The sequence below is a fragment of the Mastigoproctus giganteus genome, chromosome 11 (assembly GCF_048544385.1).
Source record: "Mastigoproctus giganteus isolate SK-2022 chromosome 11, ASM4854438v1, whole genome shotgun sequence".
NCBI lineage: Eukaryota > Metazoa > Arthropoda > Arachnida > Uropygi > Thelyphonidae > Mastigoproctus > Mastigoproctus giganteus.
In genome coordinates, this window is record NC_143585.1 from 98,499,781 (window position 1) to 98,520,111 (window position 20,331).

Genomic DNA, 20,331 nt, shown 5'->3' on the forward strand with positions numbered 1-20,331 from the left:
TAAGCTAATAAAACAGAAAATAAATAAGAAAAAACTTCTCTGTTCCAGGAGCGGCAATAAGCTACGTCCGCACAGGCTACTCTCGCCCTCAAACCTAAAACAGCAGATGAGATATGGCTCCATCATTTCAACCCAGAGAAAGTTCTGTTTGGAAGTCTATGTCATTGTCAACAATGAAAAAAATTGTGGCTTTTGCAGGAAAGTTATGGCCATCTCTGTTTTTGACATTCAAGGAATGGTTTAATAGCATGTTGTGCCATGTCATATGATTGTTATGGGACATCACCACAGAACTGCACTGCACACTGCAGGATCACATTCATTGCAAATGACCATAACTGCATTGAGGTTGGTGGATGCTGCATCACAACAATGCAAAACCTCACACTGTCATTGAGTACTTAGCAAGCATTAATGTCAAATGTGTTCCTCATCTGCTGTATAGCATGGACCTTGCACCCCGCGATGTGATTTTATTTTTAACTTTACAGTTAAAGAAGGGGCTGAGAGGAAAATGTTTCCAGATGTCAGAAGAAATTGTAAAGACTTTGGAGGTGATTCTCAAACAGACATTAAAAAATAGCTTCCACATTTTTTTAAGAATGGCAAAAACATTGCAGTAAGTACATTTCATCAAATGGGGAACTACCTATTTTGATGGTACTTTGAAAAGTACCATCAAATTAGGTATGATTAATAAAGGTATGTTCTGAAAAAAATATTCTGATCATTCTTTATTGAACAGCCCTTGTAGATTTCAAAAATTTGATAGTGTTACACATAAAAGACTGCTTTTATGTGCAACATTAAGGGCATGTTGCTTCTATTTATAAAGGGATGGTTGAGTGGGAGAAGAGAGAGAGAGAGAGAGAGAGAGAGAGAGAGAGAGAGAGAGAGAGAGAGAGAGGGGGGTTATCAATGGGCACTATTCTTCTTGGATGAATGTTATTAGCAGAGTTCCCTTAGAGTTCAATACTGAACCCATATTTGTTTTCTGTGTTTGTTAATGATATTGATGAAGGCATATCAGGCTTAATGAATAAGTTTTCATATAATATGAAGGTTGGTAGGGTAGTTCATCACAGCAATCAGGGTATGCTACTGCAACTGCAACACGATCTAGACAAAATAGGCAGCTAGAATGAGAAGTGAGAATTGAGAAATGCAAGGTACTTCGTATGGGGAGCAGTAAGCCAATATTAATGTATCAACTGTGTGGTACTATACTTAGAGTATTGAAAAATGAAAAAGATCTGGAAATAATTGTGCAGACAGATGTGAAGTCTGTCTTAACCCTTCTGGGTTAAGACAGACTTCACTTAACCCTTCTGGGTTAAGTGAGATAATCACTTAACCCAGAAGGGTTAAGTGATTATCTCATTGTGTGAGGCAATGGTTAGGCTGCATCTTGAGTACTGAATACAAGTTTGGAGGCCTCGTCTTAGGAAGAATGTTGATCTTCTAAAATGGGTGTAAAGAAGGACAATAAATTTGGTAAGGGGAACAAAACAGTGCTCTAACCAAGGAAGGCTTTGGATCTGCAAATAGCAGCATCTAGAAACTAGACAACTGCAAGGTGATCAGATTGAGATGTTTAAGGCTTTGAATGAATTGGGCAAGCTTAATGCTGATGGCATTCTTCCGTCCTCTTTCTCAGACTACACATGAGGGACATAAACTTAAATTGAGGAAGGATGGTTGCAGCCAGTGCTGGCGCAAGTGTTTTATACACCCTAGACGAGACTTAAATTTGTGCCCCAGTTGTATTCTGTACTATCCATCCACCTATCTATCCATCTATCAGTGTGTTCCCAAATTCTACAACTGCCACCCTTTCACCTTTCTTATCACCCAGGGATTTGTGAAAAAATTCACCGGATACATTGGAAGAAGCAAAATACCAAAGTTTATTCTACTATAAAAAATGTTCCTCAAGTTTTAACACTACCCGTCACCAATCCTGGGATTCTGATTCTGATTATCTGGTGAACTGCCAGTGTGAGAAAGCTTACACTGTGCCATCCTAGAGGTGCTTACAGTCATGCATGAGAACACTCAAACTGGTGGTCCACTGGCCAGTGACATAGCACACTATTGCATCTATGAGCATAATATACTTTTGACATCCATAACTCAAATTTTCTATCAATCATCCACAAAAAAGAAATACAGGGAATTCGTGGAGGCCTATTGAACACAAGCTAGTTTCTTCTTGAACTTCAAGAGAAATAAAGGCAACTAATCCATCCCAACTTCTCCCTATACTAACTAAATATCTTCACGAAGGCCATTAGAGGATAATTCCCTCCCCTAAAAACTACATCAATCCACCAAAAGGAAGGAATACACAGCACAGCACAGAAGCCCCCCCCTCCCATCCAATGACCCACTGCAGGACATCCTCCTCAGAGATTGGAAAGGATATCAGCTTACAACAGCTGCAGCTGCCAACACCGGATTTCACTTTCCTGGAGATCAGTATTTAAGGAATTCAAGATAACTATTCCAGAAGTTGAAGCTGTTTGTTCAAGGCAAGTTTTTTCAAAGTAGAAAGTGGAATGTAGTATGCTATCATCAACAAAAACAGGATTTCCAGTGGGAAAAGATCACTAATATACAAGAAGAAAAGACTGGAAGAAAAAAAACTGGACCTTGGGGAACACCAGCATTAGTTGAGAGTTAGAAGACAGAATCATCTACCATTACAAGTGGAGAGTGGTCAGAGAGGGGAAACTAGATACCCATCTGCAAGAAAACAGATGTCAATTCATAAGATGGGAGCTTGTTTAGAAGACCTTTATGTGAGACATGGTAAAAAGCTGAGCCACTGCTTTAATTTTTCCAGCCTTTTCCAGTGAATTCTTTAAAAGATAAGTAACATAAGCCAAGATGTCACTAGTGGACCAGCACTGATGAAATGCTTATTGGAAATCATTGAACAGATGGGTTTCCACTACTTTGGAAAGAGTAGAGGTAAGTACAATGAAACAATAATGGAATAAGAAAATGAAAAAAGGCAACACAAAATAGAAGCAAGCTGAGATTTGAGAACAAATGGAGAAATCCAATCAGGACATGGAGCATTGTTCTGATATCATTCTGTTGGAAGATGATAGGAGTGGAGTGTATTGGTATAATAGGAGGTGATTTACCAAGATCATCGACGAAAGGGTTGGAAGAAAGGTTGAATACTAATAAATTAGCTTTATCTTTAGCTGAGGATATAACAGAACCACCATGGTGTAACAAAGGTGGAAGTATAGTTGGATGGAAGTCATGGCCAACTGCTTTGGCTAGAGAACAGAAGGTGCAATTATCATTTGGACAAGAAGCAAGTTTTCAACCTTAGACTGTTCAAAATGGAGTTTAGATTGATGAATAACTGTTTTACATGACTAACTGTTGCAAACTTTAGTGTAGGAGCAGAAAATGAAGCTGGATATCTGGATATAAGCTAACTGCAATATTGAACATTTCAGCACATTTACTGGAAAACAAAGGATGAGATTTTTGTACAGAATGAGGAATAAAGAATTTTGATCTGAGATATGATCTGAACAAACATTAGGATATGAAGAAAAGAGAAAGAGGAGTCATCACATTTTGCATTTTTGTAATGCATGCCAAGTGAAACGAGACTGAAATTAAACTGGCCATGTGAGAGAGAGAGCATGACTCCACTGAAGAGGAGACTATCACCAAGTTGTACTTTGAAGGGTTGTTGGTGAGGAAGAAATCAAGATTGTTGGGTGTGTTTTTAGCATTGCTTAGTATTCTGGTAGGTAAATGAACAAGTAGTGTAATATCATTAGTAATCACAAAAACCTCAGCATCCTGATTAGCTGGAGCTGTGTAACTAGAAAACTTGTCAGCTGATGATGTTGTGAACATTAAAATCACCAAAGAAACTTCCTAAAATGTTCTTGTTTATACTCTGGCACGACCACCAGGTCAGTGGAGTTTACAATAAATCAATCAATACAAATGTTAATCATATTTAGCAGTGACCACTTGGCTACATAAATGTTAGTTAAGTTAGATTAGAGAAAGTTAAGTTTCAAAGAAAGGAGGTCAAAAGGTTTTGGGGAGAATGATAAAGGCAAAAGATGAATTTTACAGAATGGAGTAAAGAGATTTTTTAAATAAGAGGAGATCAAAAAGAGAGATTCTGGATTGGGAATGCTTTACAAGGAATATAACAGAGCATATATTTAGAAGGAATATAACAGAGTGTGCACCACCTTTGAAGCAAAAGGAATTAAAGTAGATAATTAAGGAAACTGAGACATGTTGTTCTTGAGGCAACTGACAAGTAAGAAATGCAGGGCCTAGCAGATTGTAGGTGGAAATGAACATTACTGAGATTTCAATTATTTGTGATATGAATGAGGAAATTTTTGGAAGTTTCGATGTTATCACAGATAGATAAGTTTGTTCTATCAATCTGACTGTTCATAATGCATTGTGTTAGATAAATTAAAAGGAGGGGGAGACATATGAATTAATTAAATTTTTGAATATGACGTACACATAGCCACAATATGCCCAGATACTTGATATAACATGGCCTCAACAGCACATCCCCCTCACACACTACCTGGACTACCTCCAGTCACTAGCTGACCAAGTAGAGGGTGTGAGGTCATACTATAGTTGATCCATATGCCTCCTAATGTGTTTTAGTCTGGTTGACTATCTAGTAGCTGACCTGACAAAACTGTATACAACTGTACCCTTGAAATGTAAAGATATTGAGCTCATCATAAACTCAAAAGACATGACTCTTAAACTGCATGATGTAAGAGTTGGAAGAAGGTGGGGCTTTGTTCTGGAGACTAAAATGGTGTCTTTTCACCACTTCAAGCTTCCAATAAGAAAAAGAGGTGATAAGAGTCATCTCAGTATTGCCTGATGACAGTATGCCAACCATTCCTCTGTGTGATGGGGATACTCACACCTTGTCCCCTGCTTATGTTGGTTCATATCAAGGTGCAATGTTTTCTGACCTGGTACATGGGGTATGGCAGCATACTCAACATTACTAAGAGTCCTGCCATCATGATGGTGCAAGGAAAGAATTTGGTTAACTGAATACCAGCATAAATCTGATTATGCCCTTAAACATGTTTTAGATTAACTACAGCATTTAAGGATACATAGGTACATACATTATGTGATTTGAATCAAGCAACACTAATGAGAGTCTAATGATAGTTGTCCAGTTTAATCTGACTGTACAATAAATGGTTATGCTCTTGTGAAAAAAAAAAAAAAAAAAAAAAAAGGCGGGAGATAAAAAAAATCACTTACCTAGCATTTGATTTGCAGTTGTAATTGCTATTTTTGATGATTCTGAGTTGGGTTCAAGGGATGGTGGCTCTTGAATTCCTTTGGAAGGTGTAGTCACTTGTTCAAACAAATTGCGAAGATCTTTTCGAGAGCGTACCATAAAAGAACGAAAGAGTTCCAAAAATTCTAGAAAATCCATTTGACTAGAATGAGTAATAGTAGGTCTGCAGAAAATGGATGGAGGACTCTCTCTTCCTGGTGATGGTGTCATTTGGCAGCACTTTTCTCTAAGAAGACTAAAATTTTAACAATTACCAGTTGCAGATGCATTGCTAGATATAATAAATAACAATATATTTAAATATTCATTAAAGTCTACTGGAATGCTATCTTCATTATGGAAAAGAAAACTCTGCTTTCACTGACTCAATTAAAAACATTAATCACCACAAAACATAGCATTCGGGTGTCTGTTTTTTTTTTTTTTAAGCATTAGGCCACATGACACAACATTCATGTCACACTATTCACTTTACTATTTGAGAAGCATAACACTACTATAGGATGACAGCTAAAGCTTACAATACCGAGATCCCGGTCATTTTTTTCTGGTATCGATACAAAAAATATTGGTTTTCAGTACTAATGTTAAAAAAAATAATTGTTTATAATTTAATCACGTAAAGGTTATAAAAGTCATGTGATTATGATGTCATTATCTCTACTAGCAAATGTTCGATAAATCATCGATAGGACACCACGCAAAACTGCAACGTGTCCACAATTCTTGGACAACTTCATGTCTGACCATATCGTACTCCCAAATCCCGTTCCTCCACTACTTACTTTAGTTGAACTCCACCAAGTGTATAAGTTATTTTGGGGTTGCTGTTTCCCAGGTATAAGACCTTGCATTTTGCTGAATTAAAGCATAGCTGCCACTTTTCTGACCATCCCAGAAGTTTATCTAGGTCACTCTGAAGAAGCTCTGCTTGGCGGCAATCATTAACTACTCTACTGATCTTTAATCATCTGCAAGTTTAGACCTCACACCCTCCATCCCTTCATAGATGTGATTTAAGATATTCTGAAACAACAGTGGTCCCAATAGTGATCCTTGGGGAATCTCACTTCTTACATTAACCAAATCTGAGGAATAACCATTTATCACAACCCTCTGCCTGGTGCCCGCAAGCCATCATGCTATCCATCTAAGTATTTTCCATATGATTCCAGCCTGATCCAACTTATACAGTAACCACTCATGTGGAACTGAGTCAAATGCTTTGATGAAATCCAAATAAACAATGTCGAAATTATTTCCTAAATCCAGCTCACAAGTGACCTGTCGAAATGGCTAACCAGATTTATTAAACATGATTTTCCCTTATTCTGTAGGATTATCCTACAGAATTCCATTTCTGCCTGAATGATCCTAAATTCCACCCTTGATCATTGCCTCAATGATTTTCCCTACTGAAGTTAGATTGGCCGATTGATAATTTTCCGTTACACTCCTATAACCGCCTTTACGTTCCAATTTACACCAATCCAACGGAATCTCTCCTGAGTCCAGTGATGCTCTCATAACTAGCTTTAATGGGTCAATGCACTCACTTGCCACCTCCTTTAAGATTATAGGGTATATGCCATCAACCACAGGAGCCTTACTCGCCTGTAGGTGCAAAAGTTTTCTCATTAAATAATCATTTGAAATTTCAATATCATTAATTACATTTTTTCAACTTCATTTCCATAATATCTCATTGACACAAAGGGTTTTTTTATGTAAATATAGATGCAAAGTAACTGTTGAGTTCATCTGCAACTTCATGTTGTTGTTGTTGTTGTTATTTGGTTTTTAGGATCATTAGCAACTAAGGCCATATTACTCTGGTGATATGCGGTGGTCATTCCCTGACTTTTTCCGCATCCTCCATATTTGGTGGTCACAGGCTTGAACCTCAAACTCCTATTAATCAAGAAGCATGTGCTACACACTGCTGCTCCTGCCCACCTGGCTACGGAGGTGCCTCTGCAACTTCAGCTTTGGTATCTAATACTGTCCCACGTCCATTGCATAAGGGTCCAATCTGATTTATCCTTCTGTCCTTTGCATTTATATATGTGAAGAATTCCTTAACTGCACTCTTTGCTCTCTTCTTTATTCTTTATCCCCACTCTTTGCTCTCTTCCAGTCTCAGTAAAGATACTATAGTGAAAATTATACTTTGCTTAATAAAACGTCTTTTTCCTTCAGAAAATGATGAACATAATTCAACCATTGATGACCAATACGGAACAGAACATCAGTGTTCTACAAATTCTTTCCAAAATAAAAAATTGCCTGACTCCAATGAGATTTTAAAAGATGAACTTGAGTTGGAAATTAATGAAATACTTTTAATTATTTTTGCTAAAAAAGTTCAAAGCCTAGAAAATATGGACTGAAATTGTCTCCGATTATCTCAGTACAATAGTACCAGAATAGAATCTGAAAGGGCATTTTCTGCCACTAACCAAATACTGTATGTACCAAAATTAGATCCATTTTAAATGATCATACTATTGATTGCTTATGTTTCTTAAGAGCTCACTTTATTCGGACAGGTAGTGTGGATACTTAAACATCACTAAACTTTGCTGTAACAATATGTATTTTTTTGTTTTTAGAATAACTGTATTTTAGTGATTTTTTTTCAGAATATTTATTATTGCAATAAAAGTTTATTTAAAACATGAATTCAAGTAATTACAGTACATGTTTTTTCCTTACTTTATTGAACCTAATTGGCATCAAAATTTATTGAGAAAAACGTTTGTTTTTGGAATATCAGTATTAATACCGTTATGCCGGTTTCATAAATTAAAAATACCGAAATACCAGTATTAAGACTTTGACCGGTATTGTAAGCCCTAATGACAGCATATTCTTATAGGTAAAATGAATCTAGATGGCTCAGCAGATGCAAATATAATTTGGTTTCAATATTTTTTATGGAATGGTTGTGGTATAATTATATTTAGCCGACCGGGCTAGCCGGGTGGGTAAAGTGCCTGCCTGGAAACCCCAAGGTCGCGGGTTCGATTCCCGCCTCGGGCTTGGATCAAAGTACTGCAAAAACCTTGGGAGGTGCATTATGGCCACAGAAGCTTATGTGCCAACAACTACCAAAAAAAAAAAATAAATAAATAATAATTATATTTACAAGTCACCTAAGTGAGTTCTTTGTTTATATAAATATGAAAATTTTCAAACAACTATTATACATTACCTCCTTCTTACCACATAAACTTCAACTAATTAAGTTTTTATTCCTTTATCACAAAAGAAAGGGTGAACATGCTTGCTGATATCCATTCAGCTCATCAAGAACTATATCATCTTTGCCAAATTAAAAATGTTATTGCTGGTTTATTCAGTGAAGTTCTCTCTTTTAATTACTGCAAGTCCAGTATATATAAATCTACTGTTTTATCAGTAAATAAACTGTTTACCTGCCTTTCATATAAATTATATTTAACATACAGATCTATCCTAGGAAACATTACTTCACATCTGCAGCTGTATATTTTGCACATTAAATATTGCACAATAAGTGATAAATGAAAAAAAAAAAACTATATGAGTGAAAACAGTACTACAGTACATGTAGTTTGGTAATTATTTCCTACATTTTTACAATTTTATAATTTATTTGATTTCAGTTTACATATGGATTAAAATCTATATCACAAAAACTACCCTTATGAAAGTAATAAATTTATTAATCTAGTTAAGAAGTGATTTTGGCATTTTTTTCTAAAGTAAAGTTACTGCCTTTTTCCAGTTGCATAAATCATCCTATAAAGTCCTTTTGATTTCATGATCATCCAGCATATGTATCAAATCTGCACAAGATAGCCTCACAATGTAAGCAAGAATAATTAGAAATTGAAATTTTTACCTATAGTCAGATGTCAGATTGGATGGTACAACTGTAGTTACAGTAGCAGTAGTACCAGTAGTTGTGGTGGTAGTAGCAGTAGTACCAGTAGTTGTGGTGGCAGTAGCAGTGGTAGTTACAATAGCAGTAGTAATAGTAATAACAGCAGTAGTAGTGGAAGTGACAGATGATTTATTTACACTGTCATGACGAAAGTCCTTTTCATTTTCATTACATTCATCATGATATCCACTGCAGCTTGGAAATAATGGACTAGAATGAATACAAGCCCGTCTCTGCTTTGCTAATGGACTTTGTTTACGGATGGATACATCACATAAAGGTTCAGAAGCCGCACTAGACTGAGATTTTGGACTGCTATCCTGCAAAAAAAAAGGGGGGGGGGAAAGAAAAGTGATAAAAGGTTATCAATTAAAATACAAAAATTAATTTTTAATAAAATTTTCTCAAGTACAGATTCCACAACACTAAACTTAAATTATAAACTGAGCACTAAAAGGAGCTGGAGAGAAAAAAAGAAAAGAAAAGGGGATGTTTACAATGTTAAAACACAATATATTAAAGAAATCCTGATAAGTGATTTATATAATTATCATGTAGCCAGAGAAAATGCATTTAATCAAAATCAATTATTAATTACAATCATTAATAAAACAAATCAATTTCATCTTTACCCTTTCCCTTAGTTAATAATGCTTCATATACTTGTATTTACTTCAAAAATGATGGCTGTAGTATCACTTTATTATTTATTTCGTCCATGGAGGGTCAAGCTGGTATCATCTCAAATTTGGCTACCAATAAAGGAAAATTTAAGTCTCTTTGAAGCCTAAACAAGAAAATTTTCTGAAGCATTTTCTGAATTAGCAAAGTTTCTGATTTGTCTGAGATAACTCAGATAGCCTACATGTTAAAAATTTATTTGCATGAGTTAACTCAAGCAACCCAATTTACAGAATATTTTACTTATTTTCTCTTCTTTATTCCAGTAGAATAAAGAAGAAATTGTTTTAGAGTTTAATCAGCCCTGCTAGGTGGCAGTCATATGCTATTTTAGCTACTGCTTGCTCTCTCTATCACAGCTGTTTATAAAAAAAGTATTCTGTTGAAAAAGTATCTCCATGACTCATTTTTTGAAAAATGGGTCCATGACGGTGATGATGCTCCTTTACAACATCATGCATGATGTAATGTAGACACTAGAATCAACTTCAATCTTCTCCTCAAAGTTTCATTTTAGTATTTCATTTGAGTGTTTTCTTTACTATTTACTAAATAATAATATTGACTTATTAATTATATAGCTCATTGTGTGTGTGTGATTTTTTTTCCAAATTATGTTTGCTATGTCAAAATAAAACCTTCATTTTTCTGGTAATTTATTTATGAAAACTCCAACTATATACTATAAATAAAGTCTCGTATACATAACATAAATATATTTTTTAAACATTTAAGTTTCAAATGCAGTTCAAGCAGACAGATTTTGGGAGCACAACTTTAGCATTAGCATTAGTTGAGGCATATGATGCAAGAAAGCAAGCTCATACAACATAAGCCAAAAAAAACACCTTCCCATTTCACCCACCTGGTCACTCTAAATGTTTGTCTAGTTCAGCCTTAAATTTATTTAAGCTATCAACTTCCATAACAACAGACAGAAGTCTGTTCCGGCAATCAACTACCAGCTGGCTAAATGCAAACTTCTGCACATCTACTCTACAACTGTCTTTCCTCAATTTGAATCTATGCCTACTCAGTTCTTAATCTGAGCAAGCAGAAATATTCCATCAATGGTGAGTCTGCTCACACCATTCAAGACCTTATACACCTCAATCAGATCACCTTGCAGGTGCCTAGTCTCCAGATGTGGCAACTTGCAGAACTAAAGCCTCTCTTGGTAAGAGCACCAGTTTGTTCCTCTCACCAATCTTTCTGCCCTTCTCTGTACTCATTCTAACAACTCTACATCCTTCCTAAAATGATGCCTCCAGACCTGTACCAGTATTCAAGGTGTGGCCTGACCACTGAATTATACAAAACAATAATCACCTCATTGTCTCTGCTAGCAAAATTCCTATATATCATTGACAACACCCCATGACCTCCTCTGGCAGCCCAGTTGCACGGCTCAGAAAACTTCATATCTGACTACACAATTACCTCCCCCCCAGGTTTTTTTCATTCTCCACCTCCCTGAGTGTAGTACCACTCAGTTGATACGTTACTCTGGGGCTACTGCTACATATGCAGTACTTTACATTTGTCAATGTTAAACTTCAATTGCCACCTCTCAGCCCATCTGCCTAACTTTTCAAGATCCTTTGCAATAGCTTACTGTCATTAACAACCCTGCCAACCTTTGTATCATCTGCAAATCTGGACATTAAGCCTGATATACTTTCATCAATATCATTGATAAATTACACAAATCAACAATCGGCCCAGCACAAAACCCTGGAGGACTCCACTAATAACATTAGTCCATGTAGAGCAGTGTCCATTTATTACCATTCTCTGCCATCTCCCACTCAACCATCCCTTTAGCCATTACAGCAACTTTCCCTTAATGCCATGCTGCTCCAATTTGTACAGCAGTCTTCCATATACAACAGTATAAAAATCGTTCCTGAAATCCAAGTATATGATATCAAAATTATTTTTTGCATCCAGGTCCTTTGTGACCACATTGTAGTATCCAAGATACCATGGTAAATTTGAACATTCATTGCTGTGTACAATACATCCATAGCCATACATTGAAACAGGCCCTTTAAACCATGACAATTAAAGTGAGTGGTAGTATTTCTTCAGCTGGGACAAAACTCCAATTCTTCTACTGAATGCATTAATCCACCACTTCATTACAAAACTGGTGTTTAGAGCAATGCATCACAAAAAGTGATTCTTCATAACTGATCTTATACTTAGATGGGTGTTATCTGTCTATTTGTAAGTATACAGTTCCCACTGTATGCTTACAAATATTCCCCCTCATACAGTTTCCGATACAATATAGATGTCCCTGCATTGTATCAGAAACTGTATGATACAATGTAGATGTCCCTACCTCACTTGAAATGCATTCCTTAAATTCTTGGAAAATTGATTTATTGCCCAATGAGCAGCAAAACTTTGACATCCAAGTTTGGATTCTCCTAGAACAGTTTGTCAATAACTGACCTGGCTATTTTTTTACAGTATGATCGTCTGTAGCCTTCTGCCTCATAAAGACTCGACCATCAGTTCACATGGAAATGTCCAAAGTTGTAGAAATTGTACTAACACTTACGCCTCACTCCAACATATAGCAGTCAAACCACACCACACTGAAGTTTTCTGAAAACCCTTTCTCTCTAAAAAATATTTCAGTTATAATCAATTGTATCCAAGTTCTGCACATCTTTATGAAACTTTATGCTGCTTTGACTATTGTGTATAACAACAAAATGTGGGATGGGGTATTCTCCTTCCCATTATAAGGGTGCTTTAAATACCTTTAGAAATATAATAACACCTAAACTTTTATTTTTATTTATACTTAAATATCATATTCACATCAAGTAAAACAATTACCCGTATAGCTGCCAATGAAGAGGATGATTTCTTTTTTCTCAGTTTTCCAGTACCAACACCAAAGCTGGAAGCTCTTTTAAATCCAGCATTTGCAGTATCCATGGATAAACTGCTACCACCTAAAGATCCCAGTGTCCATTTACGACCTCCAAAGACCTAATAACAATTACTTATTTTTTATATAAAGCATACTAATCTATTATTAGTCAAGTTATATTAATATGAAAATATAAACAAAGTGCAACCGCAATATAAAATGCCTCTTCATACTGTAGGTATGATATGTCCTCCAAAACAAATTATGAAAAAAAAAGTAGTCTCTTCAAAGAACTAGCAATTTCATATTGGAAACTAGAAAAAGTGAATACTGTATATACTTGTATCTACTATACAACCTACTACCGTGTTTTCAAGAGCCTGTGGATTTCTTGCACTATACAGTGAATACTATTACTATTACTATTTTCAAAATGGAATTAATTAATTAAAAATTGGATGTATATTTTCTTTGATATATTCAGTATTCAGTTATTCGCACTGTTTGTCCTGGTTAGGAATCAGGGACATTGATGGAACGCTTGTCGTTTCTCCATGTTGATATGTTCAGCCGATTTTTTTACAAGCCAGCTGGCCAGGCCTGATGCTCTTGGGTTTTTTTAATTTTATTTTTTTTTTTATAATGGTGTTTCCTTCGCCCAATGTCAATGCAAACGTTTATTGTATTTAGTAGTCATGGGCTTGAACCCCGGTCCACTCGAAGAGCATGTACCACTACACTCATGCTTCTGACCACACGGCTATGTCATAGCCTCATATTCACTATTCTGTTGCAGAGTAATTTTTGAAAACAAAAGGACCCATTAGAGACTAATTACTGTAGACACCCAGTTTCTCCCCTCACCTAAAGATACAATAAAAGAGTATATCAGTGGAATGCCAATTACAAATAGCTAACTCTGGAGGTTAATAATGCTACCATTCATCAAGTGTGTTACATTAGTTACAAAGTAAATTTTTGTAAACAACAGCATATGACATCCTTTCTTTGACTAGAAGTTACACTTAGGATAGCAAAAACTGTAAAGGGCTAAACCAGACAAAATATATATGAACTGACAAATGATTTTTGGAGAAATCACATGACTTCACTTTGACACTATGATAGGCCAGATTTGGTTTTGATTTAGTTTTCTCAAAACACAGTAAATTCTAGAGCATCCGAAATAAGTAATTTTTTCTTCTAGTGGCCATTAAAAAGTGGTGAAGCAAATTACAGTATATTTCAAGAGTGTGAAATTCCAGAAGGAATGATCCACTGTTGGATCATTACTTCTGGAATTTTGTTAGATTAGCATTAATAGAGACATATGATGCAAGAAAGTAAGCTTATACAGCATCAGCCAAAAAAAAAAAAAAAATCCCCATTTCACCTATCCATTCACTCCAAAAGGTTGTACACTTCTTCCTCGAATTTATATAAGCTATCAAAGTCCACAACGATAGATGGAAGTTTATTTCAACAATCAACTACCAGCAGGCTAAAAGCAAATTCGACAACTGTCTTTCCTCAATTTCAGTTTATGCCCCCTCAGGTTTGTAACATGAGCAAGTGCAAGAATCCTATCAGCATTGAGCTTGCTTGATCCATTCAAGGACTTATACACCTCAATCAGATCACCTTGCAGGTGCCTTGTCTCCAGATGCTGCAATTTGCAGAACTTAAGCCTTCTTCATAGGAGAACCCCTTTGTTCCCCTCACCAGTCTTGTTGCCCTTCTTGTACTCATTCTAGCAACTCTACATTCTTCCTAAAATGAGGCTTCCAGACCTGTATGCATTACTCAAGGTGTGGCCTGACCATTGCCTTATACAAGTGGATAATCACTTTCTTATCCCTGCTAGCACTATTCCTGTATATCATTGACAAGACCCCATGACCTGTTCTGGTAGCCTGTCTGCACTGCTCAGAAAACTTCATATCTGACTGCACAATTATCCCCAGGTCTCTCATTCTCCACTGCCCTGACTGTAAAATCACACAGATGGAAAATTTATCTGGGGTTACTGCTACCCATATGCAGTACTTTGCAGTTGTCAATGTTAAACTTAAGTTGCCACTTTTCAGCCCGTCTGCCCCAAATGGCAACTTAAGTTCACAGACTCCATAGGAGATGAAGTAGGCCTCCAAAGAAATAAAACTAAACTTTGTGAAAACAGTGATGAGGACCAATGCTTATACAAGTTGAAGCATAGTGAAGGAGTATAAAGGGAATAATTTTGAAAGCACAGGCACTTAAATTTCATAAGCTACATGGTGGAGATGATGGCACATTTAAAGCTTTTGAAGGGTGGTTTTGGAGACAGTAGGCTTGTCATGGAATATCCCAGGTTAGTCTTATAGGTGAACCTGCATTTGATGACATTACAGCAGCAGAAGCATTTCCTAAATTTCTACGTAATCTGTTTCAAGATGGTGAATTCGCAGATGAACAGTTGCACAACTGTTCATCTGTAACCTGGAGACTAGGCACCTGCGAGGTGATTGAGGATATTGAGGTGTATAAGGGTTGAGCATGCTGAATTCTGATGGGATTCTTCTGCTCACTCAGATTACGAACCTAAGGGGGCAAAAATTCAAATCAAGGAAAGACAGTTCTAGAATAGATGTGCGAAAATTTGCCTTTAGCCAGCGGGTGGTTAATTGCTGGAACAAATTTCCATCTGTCGTTGTGGATGTTGATAGCTTAAATAAATTCAAAGAGGAACTGGACAAACCTTTAGAGGGAATGGTTGTGTTTTTTTTGGCTGATGCTACATAAGCTCATACACTTGCTTTCTTGCATCACATGCCTCTATTACTATTACTATTAACTGAGACAAAATAGTGCCGCGCTATAAACTTCTCTGACAAGTCAATGGATACTAAAAAGGCACCCAACAAAGTGGGCATGAAAACTAATAAAGAGAGAATTACTGTTAAATCACAAGTTAAAGCCATCGTGCATCAGTAAAAGTTGAAGTTGAAGTCCCAGGTGTTTTAAGCATGTCAGCATGAAATCCCTACCTGTGACTTATAAAAATAGTTTCAATGCTTGGATGATGAGTAACAGTTTTGTTTCATGGTTACAAAGTGAGTTTGTACCATCAGTGAGATGCTACTTTCTTTCCGAAAAACTTGAAGAAAAGGCCCTGCTTCTGTTTGATTACTGCTCAGCTCATCCTTTGGCTTTGTCTTGAAATTGAAAGATTGCAAGATCAGAGTCCAGTTTCTGCCAAGGAACACAACTTCTCTAATTCAGCCCACAGATCAGGGCATTAATTGAGTCTTCAAAGCCAACTATTGTGGTGAGCTACTTGCTGGTGTCCTAAACACAGAAATTCAAGTTATAGAATTTCTGAAAATATTAACACCGAGAGAAATTGCATACAATAGTGAATAAGCAGCATTTCTGGAGCAAGGAGAAAATTTTCAGAACAAGGAGCAATAGTAGACTTTGCTCCTTGTACTAGCTGCTTGGACTGCAGTGGATGTGAAAGCTCCAGTTGTGCATTACCTGAGTGACAAAAAAATTACAGCCTCTGTGAACAGTGGGAAGACAATCGACAAAGAGAAGGCCTGTGATGTAGGGAGAAATTCAGAAGGTAATGTGGCTGACTCGTGCAAGGAAAAAGCACTAGAAATGAACAAAGTGCTCATAAACATTAATGAGGTGATGGCATGGTAAGATCATCAGAGTGATAGTGAACATTTTCATTTATTCCATCTGATCACTATTAAGAATTATGTACTGAAAAAATGTTGTCATCAGTTCTGGCAAACTAAATTACGTGACTATTTCAGAATGGCTGTAAAATATAGGTCCATAACAGTATTGTGTATTAGAAGAATGTAAAGAAATTGATATAACTTTAATACTTGATGTTTTTTAATCTGTATATTCATAAAATATTTATGAAAAAACTCATAAAGTATTTATTTACTAACTAAAGTGTATTTATGTTAAAAAAAATGGTCAAATTTATTCAGCTACAATTTGTTTTGCTTATAATAATGGTATTAAAGTTGTTCCCTGACACACGTTATATCACGATTCCACTATATAATTTTTTAAAATACTGTAAATCTAGTCTTGTACAGGTAGGAATAAGGAAATTTGATTTTTTTTGTGTCCTTTATAACAAGAATAAATAGATTCTCAGTTATGTTTGACACACTTGCTGTTCAAAAGATACAGAAAATTATTGATAAAGCAGTTTAGTTCAAAGATCCACAACTTGTTGTTGTTGGAGGATGGGTTATAACAATCCAGAATGAATCCAACAATCCAGGAAGAACTGTGACAAGAATATCCATGTGCTAGTCAAAAAATTTTCAGCATTCAAGAAATAAGTTTTTGAAGAATTTTGCTCTTTTACTGACCTAATTATCACATAAAATTGTATCCTAGTAGCTTTCGCTACTGACTGCTGTTTATGTTTAACATGGTTACTATGTGCTCCTGAATTTTATGTTGAAAACGTGGTATTAAGAAGAGTTATTTGATGATCACCTTGTTAACGAAGTCACACTGTAGAAGGGTTGAGTGTTTTTTCACAATATCAGGTAGTATTTAACTACTTATAGATGTGTTCATTTTGACAGTTGGAATGTTCTTTGTTTTAATGGTCAGCTCATTGCTTGCCTATGCTACAGTATAACATAAATAATTAACATTTTATCTGGCTAAAATTTTAAATTTATTCATTCGGGCTAAGCCTGTATGAATCAACATGACAATATGTTTGACAAAGTTCAAAAATCATTAATTGAAAATATTGGATATTAGGCAGCCAGTGAGAGAGGAAGAGGGATAATCGTGCCACCTCACTGAAAAAAAAATTAAATAGTGCAAAATTACTTGAATAATATATATATACATATATAAATGCCACAGGGAAAGCAGCAGGGAAACTACCCCATAAAGAAAGTATATCCCAAGTAATCCTATGATGAATGAGCTAGAGAAGTCTGAAAGATCCGGCCACTACTACGAAACCATCATAGCACAACAAAATGCTAATGGTGATGTTGGGTCCGGTAGGGTAAGTGTCAGGGCTTTCCAGGTCGTCAACTTGTGAAATCCCTGTTGTGGAATCGAGACATGGAACTTATGAACAATTTTTAAATGTGGAAAGCTGGAGAGTGTCAAAAGAGAAATGCACAGGAATGGCAATGATGTGCTTGGAGTAGCAGAGACAAAATGGAGTGAAATGGGCAAATTTGTAAGTGGAGGCTATAAAGTTGTGCACTCTGGAAGTAGTGGCAGACAGGGGTGGTGTGGAAATAATTATGATAAGAAATTCATGAGAGCACTAGAAGATGTGGAATCATTGGGACATAGATAGACATCATGGTCAGTTTTGTAGCAAATCCGGTCGACATGGTAATTATACAATTTTACATGCCAACCTCTAATAGTGCAGATGAATTAGTTGAGAAGACATAGTAACAGTAATAGTAATCGTGGCATGTGATGCAAGAAAGCAAGCATATGAGCTTATGTAGCATCAGCCAAAAAAAAAAAAAAAAAAAATCACACAACCATTCCCTCTAAATGTTTCTCCAGTTCCTCCTTAAATTTATTTAACCTATCAGCTTCCAAAACGACAGATGGAAGTTTGTTCCAGCAATTAGCCACCCACTGGCTAAAGGCAAATTTCCGCACATCTATTCTACAGCTGTCTTTCCTCAATTTGAATTTATGCTCCTCTTAGGTTTGTAATTTGAATAAGTGGAAGAATCACATCAGAATTCGGCTTGCTCAACCCATTCAAGGCCTTATATGCCTCAATCAGATCATCTCGCAGGTGCCTAGTCTCCAGTTGCTGCAACTTACAGAACTTAAGCCTCTCTTGGTAAGAGAAATCCTTCATTCCCCTCACCAATCTTGTTGCCCTTCTCTGTACACACTCAAGCAAATCTACATCCTTCCTAAAATGAGGTGTCCAGACCTGTATGCAACTCAAGGCGTGGCCTGACTATTGCCTTATACAAAGAGATAATCACCTCCTTTTCCCTGCTAGCAAAATTCCTGTATATCATTGACAAAACCCCATGACCTGCTCTTGCAACCTGTCTGCATTGTTCAGAAAACTTCATATCTGACTGCACAATTACTATTGAGATTGAAAAGAAGATCCATGCTATGTCTGAATTATTGCTGCAGTCTTGTCTAGATGATCCTGCAATGCATCTTTAACGAGTGACTCCATTATTTTACCTGGAACAGAAGTTAAATTAACAGGTCTGTAATTACTTGTATTAATTAGGGGGGATTGGAATGTGGTGGTTGGAGAGAGATGGAAAGAAAAGACTGTGGGGAACTTTGGTCTAAGTGTCACTAGGTGTGAGAAACACAACAGGTCAACGCGTAGTGGAGTTTTGTACAGAAGAGAGTCTAATGGTTACAAAATATGTTGTTTAAGGCACCACTCTTCAGAAGATATACAGGGAAGAATCCTGGTAGCTCACAAGGGCACCAAATTGATTGCATCTTAGTTAAACAGTGATACTGGCTGCAGGGAAGCCTGAGACTTATGCTGTAGCAGCCAAAAAAAAAAAAAAAAAAATCCCAAGTTACCCCGAGAGAGAGAAAGAAAGAGGAATTACCAAGAAAGATAAGAATGATGATATCCAGCTCAGGATACTGGGTGTACCAGGCCCATACTCACCAGATGTGAGCCCCTGGAGCGTAACCTGGGAAGAAAGCAATGTCTAATCTCTGTCCGGGAGCTGACAGATATTCAGGCCACTCACTTGTGAAGATGAATGTGAAACTAAAATTGAAGTGCCTGAATAAAAGGAAATCATTCATGAGATGGAACATTAAAAAATTTAGAAAGGAGATTGCATAAAATGTGTTTCAAGATCTGACCAATGTTATCACTACTGAGGAGACTATGAACAATCTACACCAAAACTAGTCTTTAATCAAAGAGATGACTTGTAAAGCTGAAATGGAGGCTCTGCGGAAGAGTGAAAAAATTAGAAGGAAGCCTTGGATCACAGATATTTTACTGCAGAAAATGGATGAGAGGAGGAGGAGGAGACTGAAAGGCCAAAAAAATATGATCAAAGGAACTATCAGATTGAAGAATGAAATTGATAAGAAATGTAAGAAGGCAAAAGAACAGTGGTGGGCAGAGAGCTGTCAAGAGATTGAAACGCTTGAACACCATAGTTGGGTGGACTTGGAGTTAACAAAAATCAGAGTTAACACGAACGAGTATCGGAATTCAAACCAGAGCAATTCAGGATGAAAAGGGAATGACAGTACTGAATTTCGAAGAACAAAAGGAAAGATGGAGGAGATATGTTGAAGGACTTGATGAAGATTCAAGCATGTACACATGGTGGAATACAGTACTAGAACAACAAGAAAATATGGAGGAGGAAATATCTAAAGATGAATTCAACACAGTCCTAAAGTCTCTTAGCAATAACAAAGCACCAGGAATTGACAATGTACCAGCACAGGTTT

The 20,331-nt window shown here is 36.4% G+C and overlaps 1 protein-coding gene across 1 annotated transcript in view; it reads right to left on the reverse strand.

Moving 5' to 3' along the window:
* Window positions 1-20,331, reverse strand: part of LOC150078287 (uncharacterized) — a 910,840-nt gene that overhangs the window by 385,993 nt on the left and 504,516 nt on the right. Inside the window, 3 exon segments of the mRNA XM_090384522.1 lie at window positions 5,311-5,585; window positions 9,237-9,598; window positions 12,813-12,968. Of these exon segments, the coding sequence (XP_090240648.1) occupies window positions 5,311-5,585; window positions 9,237-9,598; window positions 12,813-12,968 (793 nt within the window).